Genomic DNA, 13,999 nt, shown 5'->3' on the forward strand with positions numbered 1-13,999 from the left:
CAGACAGACAAGTCTGGATCTGTTTGTGTGTACGATCTGAGGTTTATTACATTCTTTCCTTATAATGGCAGCAGGCCGTAAAAGAGACCCAGTTTGGGAATATTTTAATGAAGCTCCTTCGCCTATCGGTAAGGCAGGCATGCGTGCAAAATGCAAACGATGCAACAAAGAGATGCAAGGCCTGGTGGCGTGAATGAGGCAACATCATGAGAAGTGCGGTGATGAAGATGACCAAAGAAACACTTCACTATCAACATCTTCATTTCCCTTCTGGTTGCAGTTTTCATAATGTGATTTCAAACGGCAAACAAGTCCTTGGATATCCTTTTGACAGTATTTGCACTTTGCTCTTGCACCTTTCTTTCCAAGATCTGCTGCTGGCATCTCAACAAAATGAACCCAAATAGGGTCTCTCTTACGACCTGCCATGGCTCACACAGATCACTTATGAAGTTTGATTGTTACTACAGCCAAGTACTGCTGACTATCCAACAAGTTTGGGCATGTCAACTGAATGGAAAAAGAAACTAAACCAAAAGTGAAACCAAGCTAGAAGTGTGGAATTAAAGGGGCAGTATGAACAAAATGTGGAGGCTATTAATAGTTTATACAATTAAGACATGCTGCTTTTAAACACCTACCTATTGCCATATAGTAAAACAAAAAGGATTTTTACTTACTTTGGGGTCCCCCCCTCACCCTGGCGTTAGATCGTTGCCCCTAGTTTCGTCCGTGTAACTATGGGCGCACATGCGCACTGCTCTCACTTCTCATTTTAATCGTGATTTATATTAAAAAAACCTTTTGATTTAAATCAGTGATTTAAATCATGATTAAAATCATGATTTAAATCGATCCGATTTAAATAGAAAAAAATCTTTTGATTTAAATCGTGATTTAAATCATGATTTAAATCGGCGTGATTTAAATCAATCCACCCTGATAAGAAGCATATACAGATGATAAAAGTTGTTGGGGAAATATAACTACACCTTGCAGCAGTCATGGAGATAAATGTGATATTACATTAAACATGAACTAATGAAGCGGTTACCTTACATACTCTGTCAAACTGAGGAGAGAGGTGCCGCCCCCATCTTTTATCTCCTATGCAGGTTTCCTGTTCCTGGGGGGCTGGGACCATCTCTCACGTTAGGTGCCGTCATGGATCTGGAAAATAAAATTACCGGTAAGTAATTATAATTTTTCCTTCACACTCTACATGAGTTTTTAGATGATGAAGAAGATATGATTCCCAGGATTAGCATTACCACATAAAAAATAGTTTCTACCCTGTATGAGCTCTCTGATGTGCAAAAAGTTTTGAACTTGAACTATAACATTTCCCACATTCTCGACATGAATATGGCTTCTCGCCTTTGTGGATTCTTAGATGTTTAAGAAAATTTGGTTTCTGGATAAAACATTTCCCACATTCTGGACATGGATATGGCTTCTCTTCTGTGTGAGTTCTTTGATGTGTAAGAAGATCTTGTCTCTGAATAAAACATTTCCCACATTCTGGACATGGATATGGCTTCTCTCCTGTGTGGATTCTTTGATGTTTAACAAGATTTGATCTCTCGATAAAACATTTTTCACATTCTGGACATGAATACGGCTTCTCTCCTGTGTGAATTCTGTAATGTGTAAGCAGTCTTGACTTACGGTTAAAACATTTCCCACATTCTATACATGAAAATGGCTTTTCTCCTGTGTGACTTCGCTGATGCATGAGGAAATGTGCTTTCTGGTTGAAACATTTCCCACATTCTGGACATGAAAATGGCTTTTCTCCTGTGTGAATTCTCTCATGTATAAGCAAAAAAGATTTATATTTAAAATATTTCCCACATTCTGAACAGGTAAATAGTTTCTTCTCTGTGGGAATTAATTGATGTTCAACATCCCTTTTGCGGCTTTCATTTTGCTTAACAGTCTGTGATGAATCCACATAGGTGACTGACTGAAAAGGCTCTGAAGATTGATTTTTGCTCTGAACGGCTGGAGGTATAGCTGGAATAATGGCATGCTTTTCATAGGCATCTGGTTTGACACCACAGCCATCTGCAAAGAATAAGAATGATTTTATTATTTTCCAATACCAATACTTTATATAATTTCTATAGGCATAATTCTATACAACTCAAAGTATAATGACACTATGACCCAAGACAGTGGTGAGCTTCCTGTTCACAAATCCCATGGTACTGAACCTCTAAAGTACGATCGACAAACATAATACACAAACACAAATGTTTGAAGCAATAAAGGGAGGATTAAAAATAAGATTTATTACATTATAATCTATAGCAACAGATAACAATATACACCATAAAAACATGTAAGATTCTTAAAGGGATATTCCAATCTCTGATCCAACTATTCCAATAAGTAGGTGTAATAATACTATTAGGAAATATAATATTAGACACACAGTTATACCACCAATATGGGGAATACAATATATATCCTTACCAATACTCAAAATCCACCCATTCCTGGTATACTATGTAAGTGAGTGACTGCCGCCACCTAGTGGAGACTAACACCCCAGTCACCTTAATATGGATCACCAGAGAGCACCAAGACAAGAAAGTGTATAAAAGTTGATACTTTATTTAATATACATCAAAAATAACTCAATACATTTTATATAATATTAAGAGAAGTTAAAATCAATTAAAAATTATATATAAAATACAGGACAGCAGGATGATACCATATAGCATATAATATACCGGCCACATTTACATAAGAAATCCCAAGACCTCAAAATTTATATATGAAAAACACTCCAATGACCAAAAGTGCAAACGTGGTAAAAGTAAAAACCGCAGCAAACGCAATAAAAATTAATGATAAGAGACCCTACTTTATGCCTTAGTATTTCAGCAATGTAGAGCTCAAAGTGCAAATGTGCAAAAGGATTTTATGTGCAAATAACTTGCAGAGATGCAAAGTGCTACGGCATTAAAATCAGCCGATTCAATATCACACGCAGTGTAAAGAAATATAAAGAGAGGATTTGTCAGAGATTTGCAGGTAAATACCTATTGGTGGCCGTGTCCTGTATATGCGTACCCCTACGCACGTTTCGGACTCTTTCCTTCGTCAGGGGGTCCTGTTAAGTGGTCCGAGATGTTCCCTTTATATATAATATTCAATCCCATGCCTTCACCTCTGGCTACGCCGGCGCATGCGCAGTCAGGAGGACCCGGAAGTGCGCGATCACACCCCACGTGACCGGACGCACAGGACAAAGTCCCGGCGTTGCCAAGGTCACTGGGACGCCAATCCCGCACCCCGGGCCGCAGATCACGCATGCGCACCACCAGGAGGAGGCATAGGAGGCTCCCTCACAAACAAAGTATTCAGCAATACCCGGTACTTAAAGAATATATTACTATCAGTCAGATGATGGGTTGATGGATCAAAAATAATATAAATCCCCACTTGGCCAGTAAATGTACAAATATCAACATATATATATACATAAGAAATATTGAAGGGCCGTCATTTATCCACTGTGGGGCGCCCTAACTACAAAGATTTAATATTTTTATATACTATATTATAGGCAATTTATCCCGCTTACAACAACTAATTAATATACATAAGTAAATCAAACTGCTATTAAATTATATATATACATATATGTACTAAATTAATAAACAGAAAAATAATTAATTAAACTCCATATATATATATACGCAGGTGGCAGGATAATTCATCAATTCTTTTATTTGTTATTTCAGTTTCCACATCACCGCCAAGGACATCCTTCATTCACGTATCCCCATCCACCCTGAAAACAGGTATGTATGAACACTAAAAATAAAGTATATAAAACTTAGGATTAAAATCAGACCACATACACAACATAAAACTTAAAATTATAAAAATATACAGTTAAGAGTTATTGAAGAGGTTTCAAACAACTATCCATAATAATTCATGGATATGTAATTAATAAGGGTAAAAAAAGATATCACATTATAAAAAAGGGGCAAAGCTTATATTCTCATTTAAGCCCCTAGGTGAGACAGTATCTAGGGCCCATATCCATTTTGTTTCCATTTTGGCCAATGGTATGGTAACCGGTCCACCACGTTCACCTATTTTAACCGTGTCAATACCAATTACCTTGAATCCCGTGGGATCACTTTTGTGAAAAAGTTTGAAGTGCTTGGGGATTGTTTTCAGGGATGAAATGTCCTGCTCTTCTTTTGCAGCTTCTATCCCAAGCACATGCTCCCGGACCCTTACCTTGAGTTGCCTAGTGGTCATGCCAACGTATATGAGGGAACATGGGCATGTGGCATAGTATACTACTGCTTTTGTTGTGCACGTTATATTACTCTTGATTTCAAAGCTCTTAGTGCCATTGGATGTACAAAATTTGTGCTCCCTCCCTATATTCGGGCATGCCACACACTTACCACACGGACGGCAACCCAAGGTGGGTCTACATCTGTCCAAGAACGAGGGAAGGACCGGATTGTACTTGTAGTGACTTTCTACCAAATGATCCCTCAGGTTTTTGGACCTTCTGTATGTTATACTCGGCCTCTCACCTATGTACTTGGACAGTACAGGATCAGTTTTTAAAATTCCCCAAAATCTATTAAGCTGGAGCCTCACCATCTCACTTTGTCCGTGATATTGCGTTATATATCGGACAATTTGATTTGTTTTGTCTGGCTTATTTCCATAAAGTGCTTGGTGCCTGGAGATATTTTTGGCCCGGTTGTATCCCTTCTTTACCGATCTACGGCTATATCCCCTCTCGAGAAATCTCTTTTTGAGTTCGAGGGCCTGTTCTTCAAATATAGTGTCTTCCGAGCATATTCTTCGTAACCTCAAGAACTGGCCTATGGGGATAGAGTTTATCATAGTCTGGGGATGTGATGATGTGGCGTGCAACAGTGAGTTAACTGCTGTAGTTTTTCTAAAGACTTTGGTTTGTAGGCAATTATCTTCGGTCCTCTGTACGCTTACATCCAAAAATTCCATCACATCCCTATCATACTTGTAGGTCATCTTCAAGTTCAGTGAATTCTGATTTAACCCTACCATAAACTCATGAAGGGATTCTACCGAGCCCTGCCAAATCAGGAATATATCATCAATGAACCGCACCCACATTGGGATGCGGTCCATTGATGATCCAAGCTCAGATGTAAAGAGGTCCCTCTCCCACAGCCCCAAAAATAAATTTGCATAGGTGGGCGCGAAGGCCGCGCCCATCGCTGTGCCTTGGAGCTGCAGGTAGAGGGACCCCTTAAATAGAAAAAAATTTTTTGTTAGTGAGAACTCCAATAATTGAATGGTGAACCGTCTCATTGTTTCAGGCAGAAACGATGACTCTAGAAAAAATTTGGCTGCCTGAATTCCATCCTTATGCCGAATGTTTGTGTAGAGGCTTTCCACATCACATGATACTAGTAGGGTGTCATCACCAATGTACAAACCATCTACTTTTTTTAAAATTAGTTGTTGTAAGCGGGATAAATTGCCTATAATATAGTATATAAAAATATTAAATCTTTGTAGTTAGGGCGCCCCACAGTGGATAAATGACGGCCCTTCAATATTTCTTATGTATATATATATGTTGATATTTGTACATTTACTGGCCAAGTGGGGATTTATATTATTTTTGATCCATCAACCCATCATCTGACTGATAGTAATATATTCTTTAAGTACCGGGTATTGCTGAATACTTTGTTTGTGAGGGAGCCTCCTATGCCTCCTCCTGGTGGTGCGCATGCGTGATCTGCGGCCCGGGGTGCGGGATTGGCGTCCCAGTGACCTTGGCAACGCCGGGACTTTGTCCTGTGCGTCCGGTCACGTGGGGTGTGATCGCGCACTTCCGGGTCCTCCTGACTGCGCATGCGCCGGCGTAGCCAGAGGTGAAGGCATGGGATTGAATATTATATATAAAGGGAACATCTCGGACCACTTAACAGGACCCCCTGACGAAGGAAAGAGTCCGAAACGTGCGTAGGGGTACGCATATACAGGACACGGCCACCAATAGGTATTTACCTGCAAATCTCTGACAAATCCTCTCTTTATATTTCTTTACACTGCGTGTGATATTGAATCGGCTGATTTTAATGCCGTAGCACTTTGCATCTCTGCAAGTTATTTGCACATAAAATCCTTTTGCACATTTGCACTTTGAGCTCTACATTGCTGAAATACTAAGGCATAAAGTAGGGTCTCTTATCATTAATTTTTATTGCGTTTGCTGCTGTTTTTACTTTTACCACATTTGCACTTTTGGTCATTGGAGTGTTTTTCATATATAAATTTTGAGGTCTTGGGATTTCTTATGTAAATGTGGCCGGTATATTATATGCTATATGGTATCATCCTGCTGTCCTGTATTTTATATATAATTTTTAATTGATTTTAACTTCTCTTAATATTATATAAAATGTATTGAGTTATTTTTGATGTATATTAAATAAAGTATCAACTTTTATACACTTTCTTGTCTTGGTGCTCTCTGGTGATCCATATTAAGGTGACTGGGGTGTTAGTCTCTATTAGGAAATATGTAGTACAGTTCTCCTGACTCGCTATGTTGCTCCCCCCATGTGCAGGGCATTGCATTAGCTTAGGTATCCATTGCTACTACCACTCATATAGTGGCTGTTAGTTGCTAGTAGTCATATCCATGGATACCTAATCTACTGCAATGCTCTGGACATGGCGTAAGCGACAGAGAATCAGGAAAACTATACCACATTTCTAAATGGAGGGATTTGCCATTATTATTACACCTACTATATTTTGGGATAGGATCTTGGAAATGAGAGGACCCCCCTTAAGGCCTTCTTTACACGTCAGTGTGTTTGGTACGTGTGGTGACAGTTTTCATACATTCAGGAGACACTTAAACACGTAGACCCATTCAAGTGAATAGATCTGCGCACATGTCGGTGTGTTTCCACGGACCGTGTGTCTGTGGGCAAAGCAAGCTGACATGACTGTTTATAGCAGCAGAACGGGCCATAAAACGACTCGCACATTAATGACACATGAATGACATCCGTGTGTCAGTGTGACACGTACAGGCACCTGGGAATCAGCGGTACTGTTCGCACTGATGCCTGGCTCCGGGTGTTGAAAAAAAGCTCACATCATTGTACCCTGCTTTGCTTGTGATCAGCGCCAGTGGGGGACAATATTGAGAGTTGTATTCGGCCCCCGCTGTCTACATAGAGTAACGTTAAGTATACAATAAAAAACTCACCTTAACACCTATTCCAGTGAAGCCATTGTCCTATGTAAAGAAACAAATGAAAAAAACAATGTCCCTCACCTGTCCAAAGTTGAAACAATCTAAAGTGTTCCACGTCATAATCCATCTGTGTGACATTTGCTTACCATCATAAGTGATGAGCTGAGGCGACCACTCACGTTGAAAAGCTGGGTAGAATGACTCGTACCCCGATTTCTCAAGGTGAACTGCGATGATCTCACTGAGGTCATGAAAGTTCATAGGCCTGCTCTCACTGCAGGGAGTCATTTTTCCCTGCTCTTCAGCAGGAGTGGTTGCCTCATAATCCTCCATCAAATGCCAGCGCACCCAAAAGCACTACAAATATTAGCTGGTGACTAGCTCATCCAAACTTTATCCACCCCCAATTCCTCAAGATGGTTGGACCATCATTGTAAATAAGCCCCTGTGCTTTGTGTCACTCCTACCACATTGTAGAATGTAAGCTCTTACGGGCAGGATCGTCAGTACCTTTGCATTAATTAATGTAGTATCGTTAACTTTGTTATGACTGTTGTATATGAACTGTTGAATTGTAGAGCGCTGCGGAATATGTTGGCGCTATATACATAAAGATTATTATTATGATCAAATGTCGCACAGCTGGATTACGACGTTGGCAACTCGATTCTTTCAACTTTGGACAAGTGAGAGATATTGTTGTCTTTTATTTTTGTTGTTTACAGGGGACAATGGCTTCAGGGGATTAGGTGTTAAGGGCTTGTACCCATTACTGTGAAAATAAAAATTCTGATTTCGGTTCAGAAAAGGGCCAACATTTACTTGTAGGATTGCTACCTTCCAATAGAGAACTAGAACTCTAGTGCCACCTTCCTCTTTGAAGAAACAATTTGCATAATTCGCATATTTCCCAGAGGAGCATTGCGGCTTTAAGTCTCCTCATCTCTGCATGCTTAGCATGTCAATCTCCGCAAGGAGAAACGATACTTCTTGGATATCGGTCCAGAAAAGTAAAACTAATGTCATGAACGTGCCATTAAATTTTCATGAGTATAATCCGATTTTTCACACCTAGCATTCGATTGACATCCGAATGTCTGTCGCGGATGTTCATTGGTCGCGGCCTCTGTCTGTCATGGAAACCAAGTCGCTCATTGGTCGTGGGCGTTTTGCCACGACCAATCAGTGACGGCCATAGTCTGGCAGCGAAATGGCCACTGCTTTACTGCGCTGCAGTCAGCGCTGAGCGCTCAGACAGGGTTAATGCCAGCGTTCATGGACCGCCGTATAACGCACTCCGTTAACGCAGCGATTAAACCTGTGTGACCAACTTTTTACTATTGATGCTGCGTATGCAGCATCAATAGTAAAAAGATCTAATGTTACAAATAATAATAAAAAAAATAAATAAAACACGTGTTATTCTCACCCTCCGACGTGGCATGCTGTCCTCGGCAGTGCAAGCGGCAGGTTCCGGTGCCAAGGATGCTATGCGAGAACGACCTGCCATGATGTCACGGTCATGTGACCGTGATGTCATCACAGGTCCTGCGCTCATACCAATCCTGGGACCCGAAGCTGCCGCGTGCACCGCACACAGGCGCCAGGACTTCAAGGGGCCTTCGGAAGGTGAGTATATGTTTATTTTAAGTCTTTTTTAACCACGCATATAGTGCAGACATTGCTATATCCTACGTGGGCTTACGTAGCTGTGCAATACACTACGTGGCTCTGTGCTATATACTCCGTGGCTCTGTGATATATACTCCGTGGCATGTGCAATATACTACGTGGACATGCATATTCTAGAATACCCGATGCGTTACAATCGGGCCACCATCTAGTATGTATGTGTGTGTATATGTGTGTGTGTGATGCACCTATATATACACACACACACACACACACACACACAGGATAGATATAAAGACGTCGGTCACATAATTAGTACAAGGTGTGTATGTATTTAATTAAGTGATTATTTTTCCGAAAAAAAAATTGCATGGGCTTAATTTTCATAACCAGCAGAGGTAAAGCAGATGGCTGTGGGCTGATGTTTATAGCCTGGGAAGGGGGTAATACACATGGAGCTTCCCAAGCTATTAATATCAGCTGTCAGTTGTATACTTCGCCTTTACTGGTTATTATGATGGGTGACTCCCCCTAAAAAATTATGTAGGGACGCCCTATAATTAGTATCCAGCAAAGGCTAGGTAGACAGCTGCATGCTGATATTAATAGCCTGGGAAGGGGCCATGTATATTGGCCCCATACTACACTAAAAACATCAGCTCTCACCGGAAAAGGCTCAACCACAAGATACGCCCAATCTGACACTTAATCTCGCTCTACTCACTTGCCCTGATGCTGTGGCAAGTGGGTTGATGGTTGGTGGGATTGATGACACCGTTGTATTGTCAAGTGACATCAAGCCCAGATGTTAGTAATTGAGATGTGTCTATAAGACATCCCCATTACTAACCCCATAGTCCAATTGTATATGAAAAAAAACACCTTTATTGTTAGTATGATTTTACAAATTCAAAGTCCTTTAATTGAAAGAGTAACACAGACTCCTTTAGCAAACCTAAATTAAACCACTCACGTCACCGCCCAGTCCACTGAAGCCAATGTCCCCCTGTAACAGAATTAAAATAATAAACAACCATATTCCTCACCTGTCCGCCAAGAAGATAATAATCCATTTGTCCCGTGTCCCATCTAGCTCTGCTACATCTAGACTGCACTGTTGCATGATGCTACTGTACAGCATGCCATCCAACAGAGAAACTAAGCTGCGTGTGCTTGCTCAGCTCAATGTCTCACAGTGAACTCCTTTCACCTCACTGACGTCACAGCCAGAGTCAGAAAGTTCTCAGGTTCACAGTGCCAAAATTTTGCGTTTTTCATGCTGTCGCCGCACATGTCAAATCGCTGCATGCGGACGTATCCCCATACAACGCATGTCCCTGCTTACCCAATGTTAAAGATAGGCACGCAGGGAAACGCAGGACGCATATGGAGCGTAGGGAGGAAGAAGGGAGGAAGTACACAGCCATCCGCAGCCCTCCTGAATGCAAATGTGAACCTAGCCTAAGTATCGGGGGGTGACCAGAGACCCTATTTTCAGTCCACCACCTGACAGCACCATTGGAGGACATCCTTCTTACCCTCAGTGGGACAGGAACCACAAGCAGTTAAAAGGACCCTCCCCACTCCACCCACCAGTGTTTTTCCTGTCCCACTGCGGATAGGAACGGCAAGCATGTCCTCCGACGGTGCTGTGCAGATGGTGGGGATCCGGGGGCCCAGCCTTTCCCTTCCCCGCCGCAAGATATCTGCGGCTGATACCTGCTATGGGGGGGTCCCTCAGCCTCCCCAGTGTAGCGCTGCTCCTGGGGTCGGGTCAGCTTCCTCCTCGTGGGGGCTCTCGGTCCGGGTGCCTGTCTGCTGGGGAGTGAGTGCGACGGCCGCTTCCACCAGCGGCCGGCTCCAGCATGCGGCCGCTGCTTCTGGGTCCAGCGGCCGCGTCACTTCCGGTCGCGACGACCGCGTCACTTCCGGCGCGGCCAGCATGGAGGATGGCGCCGGCAGCAGCGCCGGCCTCGGTGAGGGGCACAGCGCGGTCACCGCAGCGGCGGTAAGGAGGGCAGGATCAACCAGGTAAACAATATAAACTCACTAGGGGGGTCTGTATGCCGCCGGCCATCCTGACAAAGGAGCACTCGGCTATACGTCCATATTGTCATCTGCACTATGGAGGAGACTGCCAGACCTGAGGGGACTGACCAGCTTCAGGGGCACGTGAGTGGGCTATGTAAAGCCATACCACAAAGCTCACCCCTCCCCCTGCTTCCCTACTTACGGTGCCCATGTATCTCTATTTTACCCTAGGCTGAGCCTTCCATACCCACAGCCAAAAGGGAAAAAAAAAAAAAAAAAAAAAAAAAAAAATCGGGAAAAAATAAATGCCCGATATGTGCCACTAAGTTTCCGGAAAATTGGCGGAAACCATTGTGCAAATCGTGCACATCCAAAATTGTGGGTGATGAGCAGATGACATTACTATCCAGTATGAGGACCATGATTCGACAGGAGGTTCAGGCTTCTATCTCAAGCTTGAATCTTTCCCAGGCAACTCAGTCAGAACCGTAGACTTCACGGAAGAGGCCAAGGAAGTCTAGCCCCTCTTCCGAGGGTGAGGTTTCGGAGGATTCTGACCAGGAAGAAAGAGACGGATCTGTGGGCAGAGGGAAGAGATATCTCTTCTCCGCAGCAGACACAGATGAGCTTCTTTATGCTGTACGTAACACCATGCAGATACAGGATACACCAGAGGAGACCTCGATCCAGGACGAGATGTTTGGCGGATTACATGCCCAAGTGACAAAAGTCTTCCCCGTCAACAACCACATCCGTTCCATGATCCTGGAAGAGTGGCAGGAAGCGGAGAAGAAACTAGTGATTCCCAGGGATTTTAGACTTCGTCTGCCCTACAATCCTGAGGACATTAAAGTGTGGGATGAAGTTCCCAAGATCGATGTTCCACTAGCAAAAGTGGCGAAGAAGACCTCAATACCATTTGAGGACTCTTCCGTGTTAAAAGATCCCATGGATCGTAAAGCGGACGGTTTGCTAAGGAGAACTTGGGAGTCCTCCGCAGCAATAATACGGGCCAATATAGCGGCAACATCCGTAGCCCGGTCAATGCATTTATGGATTCACGATTTAGAGGATAATCTCAAAGCCAAGACTTCTAGAGAGTTTATCCTTAAATCCCTGCCATTGCTCAAACTCGCAACAGGCTTTATGGCGGACGCTTCTGCCGAATCTGTACGTTTCGCGGCTAGAAGCGAATCTCTGTCTAACACGGCCAGAAGAGCCATATGGCTAAAGACCTGGTCGGGGGATCTCCAGTCAAAAAATAAATTGTGTGGAATCCCATTCTCGGGGAATAAAGTATTTGGGCCTATTCTAGACGATATCCCAGAAAAAGCCTCAGATAAAAAGAAGGGTTTCCCTGAGGAGAATACCAAAAAATATCAGCCCTTTCGTAGGTCCCGACCTGGTCAGAGGACAGACTACAAGGGGAAAGGGAAGACTGGGAGGTGGTCTTATCCCAAGGGTGGAAAAGGTAGAGACTCCATCTTCCCTAGTGCAGGTACACCAAAGTCAAATAAATGACATAAAGGTGGGAGGTCGATTACAAAAATTTCTAGGGGGTTGGCAGAAGGTGTTCCAGAATCTTTGGATTCTACAGGTAATTGCACAGGGATACAAATTAGAGTTCTCCAGCAGTCCCCCAGAAAGATTTGTAGTAACCCGACCCTGCCCGCTCTCCGACTCCTCCATGTGGACAAACATCCGGGAGCTGTTGGATTTAGAAGCGATTGTGCCAGTTCCCATCTCAGAAAGAGGCAAAGGCTATTATTCCCATTTGTTTTCAATAAAGAAACCATCCGGGGACTCCCGGACGATTATAAATTTAAAACCATTAAACAAATGGGTCCGGTACAAAAGATTCCGGATGGAATCTATGAAATCCACGACGCCTCTAATAGACAAGGACATGGTAATGTGTACCCTAGACCTAAGCAACGCATACTATCATGTCCCGATACACATCTCCTACCAAAAATTCCTGAGATTTGCCATAATGAACAAGGGGATTGTACATCACTTTCAGTTCAGATGTCTCCCCTTCGGGCTTGCTTCAGCGCCCAGGATCTTTACCAAGCTGATGTCGGAAGTTGTGGCCTATCTAAGGAACCAGAATGTGACCATAGTCCCATACCTGGACGACTTCCTGATAATGGCGAAATCACAGAAACTCCTCAAGATAGACTGCACTTTCACTCTTTCCATCCTACAGGAGCTGGGGTGGATTGTGAACTGGAAGAAGTCCTGCCTGGTCCCAAATTCCAGTATTTAATTTTTGGGGGTGATGTTGGATTCCAATCTAAGAACATCTTTTTTACCAGAAGACAGACAAGAGGCCTTGATCAGGCACATTCATCAGTTCAGGAGAAATACCCCCTCCATAAGAGAGGCAATGAGGATACTCGGCTTCATGACAGCATGCATACCCTGTGTGAGATGGAGCCAATACCACTCGCGGGAATTGCAAAGAGAAGTTCTAGGATCCTGGAACAGGAAACAGAGTTCCCTAGACAGGAAGATGGTTGTGTCTCCGTCGGTAAAGAGATCCCTAACCTGGTGGACCACACCAGGAAATCTGAGAGAGGGAGTTCCATGGATACTTGATCCCTGTGTTACGGTTACCACAGACGCCAGTCAATACGGATGGGGCGGTCATATAGGAAGAACATACTATCAGGGAGAATGGACTCCTCAGATTGCCGCAAGATCGTCAAATTTCAGGGAGCTGTATGCGATCTGGAAAGTGTTGTGCCAGGCCCAGTCATTGGTCCGAGACAGACACGTGAGAATACTGTCCGACAATGTCACAGCAGTGGCATTTCTGAGACACCAGGGAGGTCCGAGACATCCACCACTGCAACACTTAGCAGACCAGATTTTCAGGTGGGCAGAAAGATCTGTCAAATCCATCTCGGCAGTTCACCTGGAAGGTGCCAAGAATCAAGTAGCAGATTTCTTGAGCCGAAAGTCGGTACATCCCGGGGAATGGGAACTGAACCCGGAAGTATTCAGCAGTCTATGCCAGAAATGGGGAACACCTCAGGTGGACCTCTTTGCCACCAGGTCAAACACAAAGGCCAG

The 13,999-nt window shown here is 43.4% G+C and overlaps 2 protein-coding genes across 2 annotated transcripts in view; one reads left to right on the top strand and one right to left on the bottom strand.

Annotated features, from left to right (window-relative positions):
* LOC143768074 (uncharacterized) overlaps nucleotides 1-13,999 on the top strand; it is an 804,664-nt gene that overhangs the window by 339,927 nt on the left and 450,738 nt on the right. The window lies entirely within an intron of this gene.
* The window catches only part of LOC143768086 (uncharacterized), a 39,062-nt gene continuing 26,042 nt past the window's right edge, over nucleotides 980-13,999 (bottom strand). The window contains exon 7 of the mRNA XM_077256778.1: nucleotides 980-2,067. Within this exon, the coding sequence (XP_077112893.1) occupies nucleotides 1,289-2,067 (779 nt within the window). The 3' untranslated portion in view covers nucleotides 980-1,288. The remainder of the gene's footprint in view (nucleotides 2,068-13,999) is intronic.

This window comes from Ranitomeya variabilis, chromosome 4, assembly GCF_051348905.1.
Source record: "Ranitomeya variabilis isolate aRanVar5 chromosome 4, aRanVar5.hap1, whole genome shotgun sequence".
Classification (NCBI taxonomy): domain Eukaryota; kingdom Metazoa; phylum Chordata; class Amphibia; order Anura; family Dendrobatidae; genus Ranitomeya; species Ranitomeya variabilis.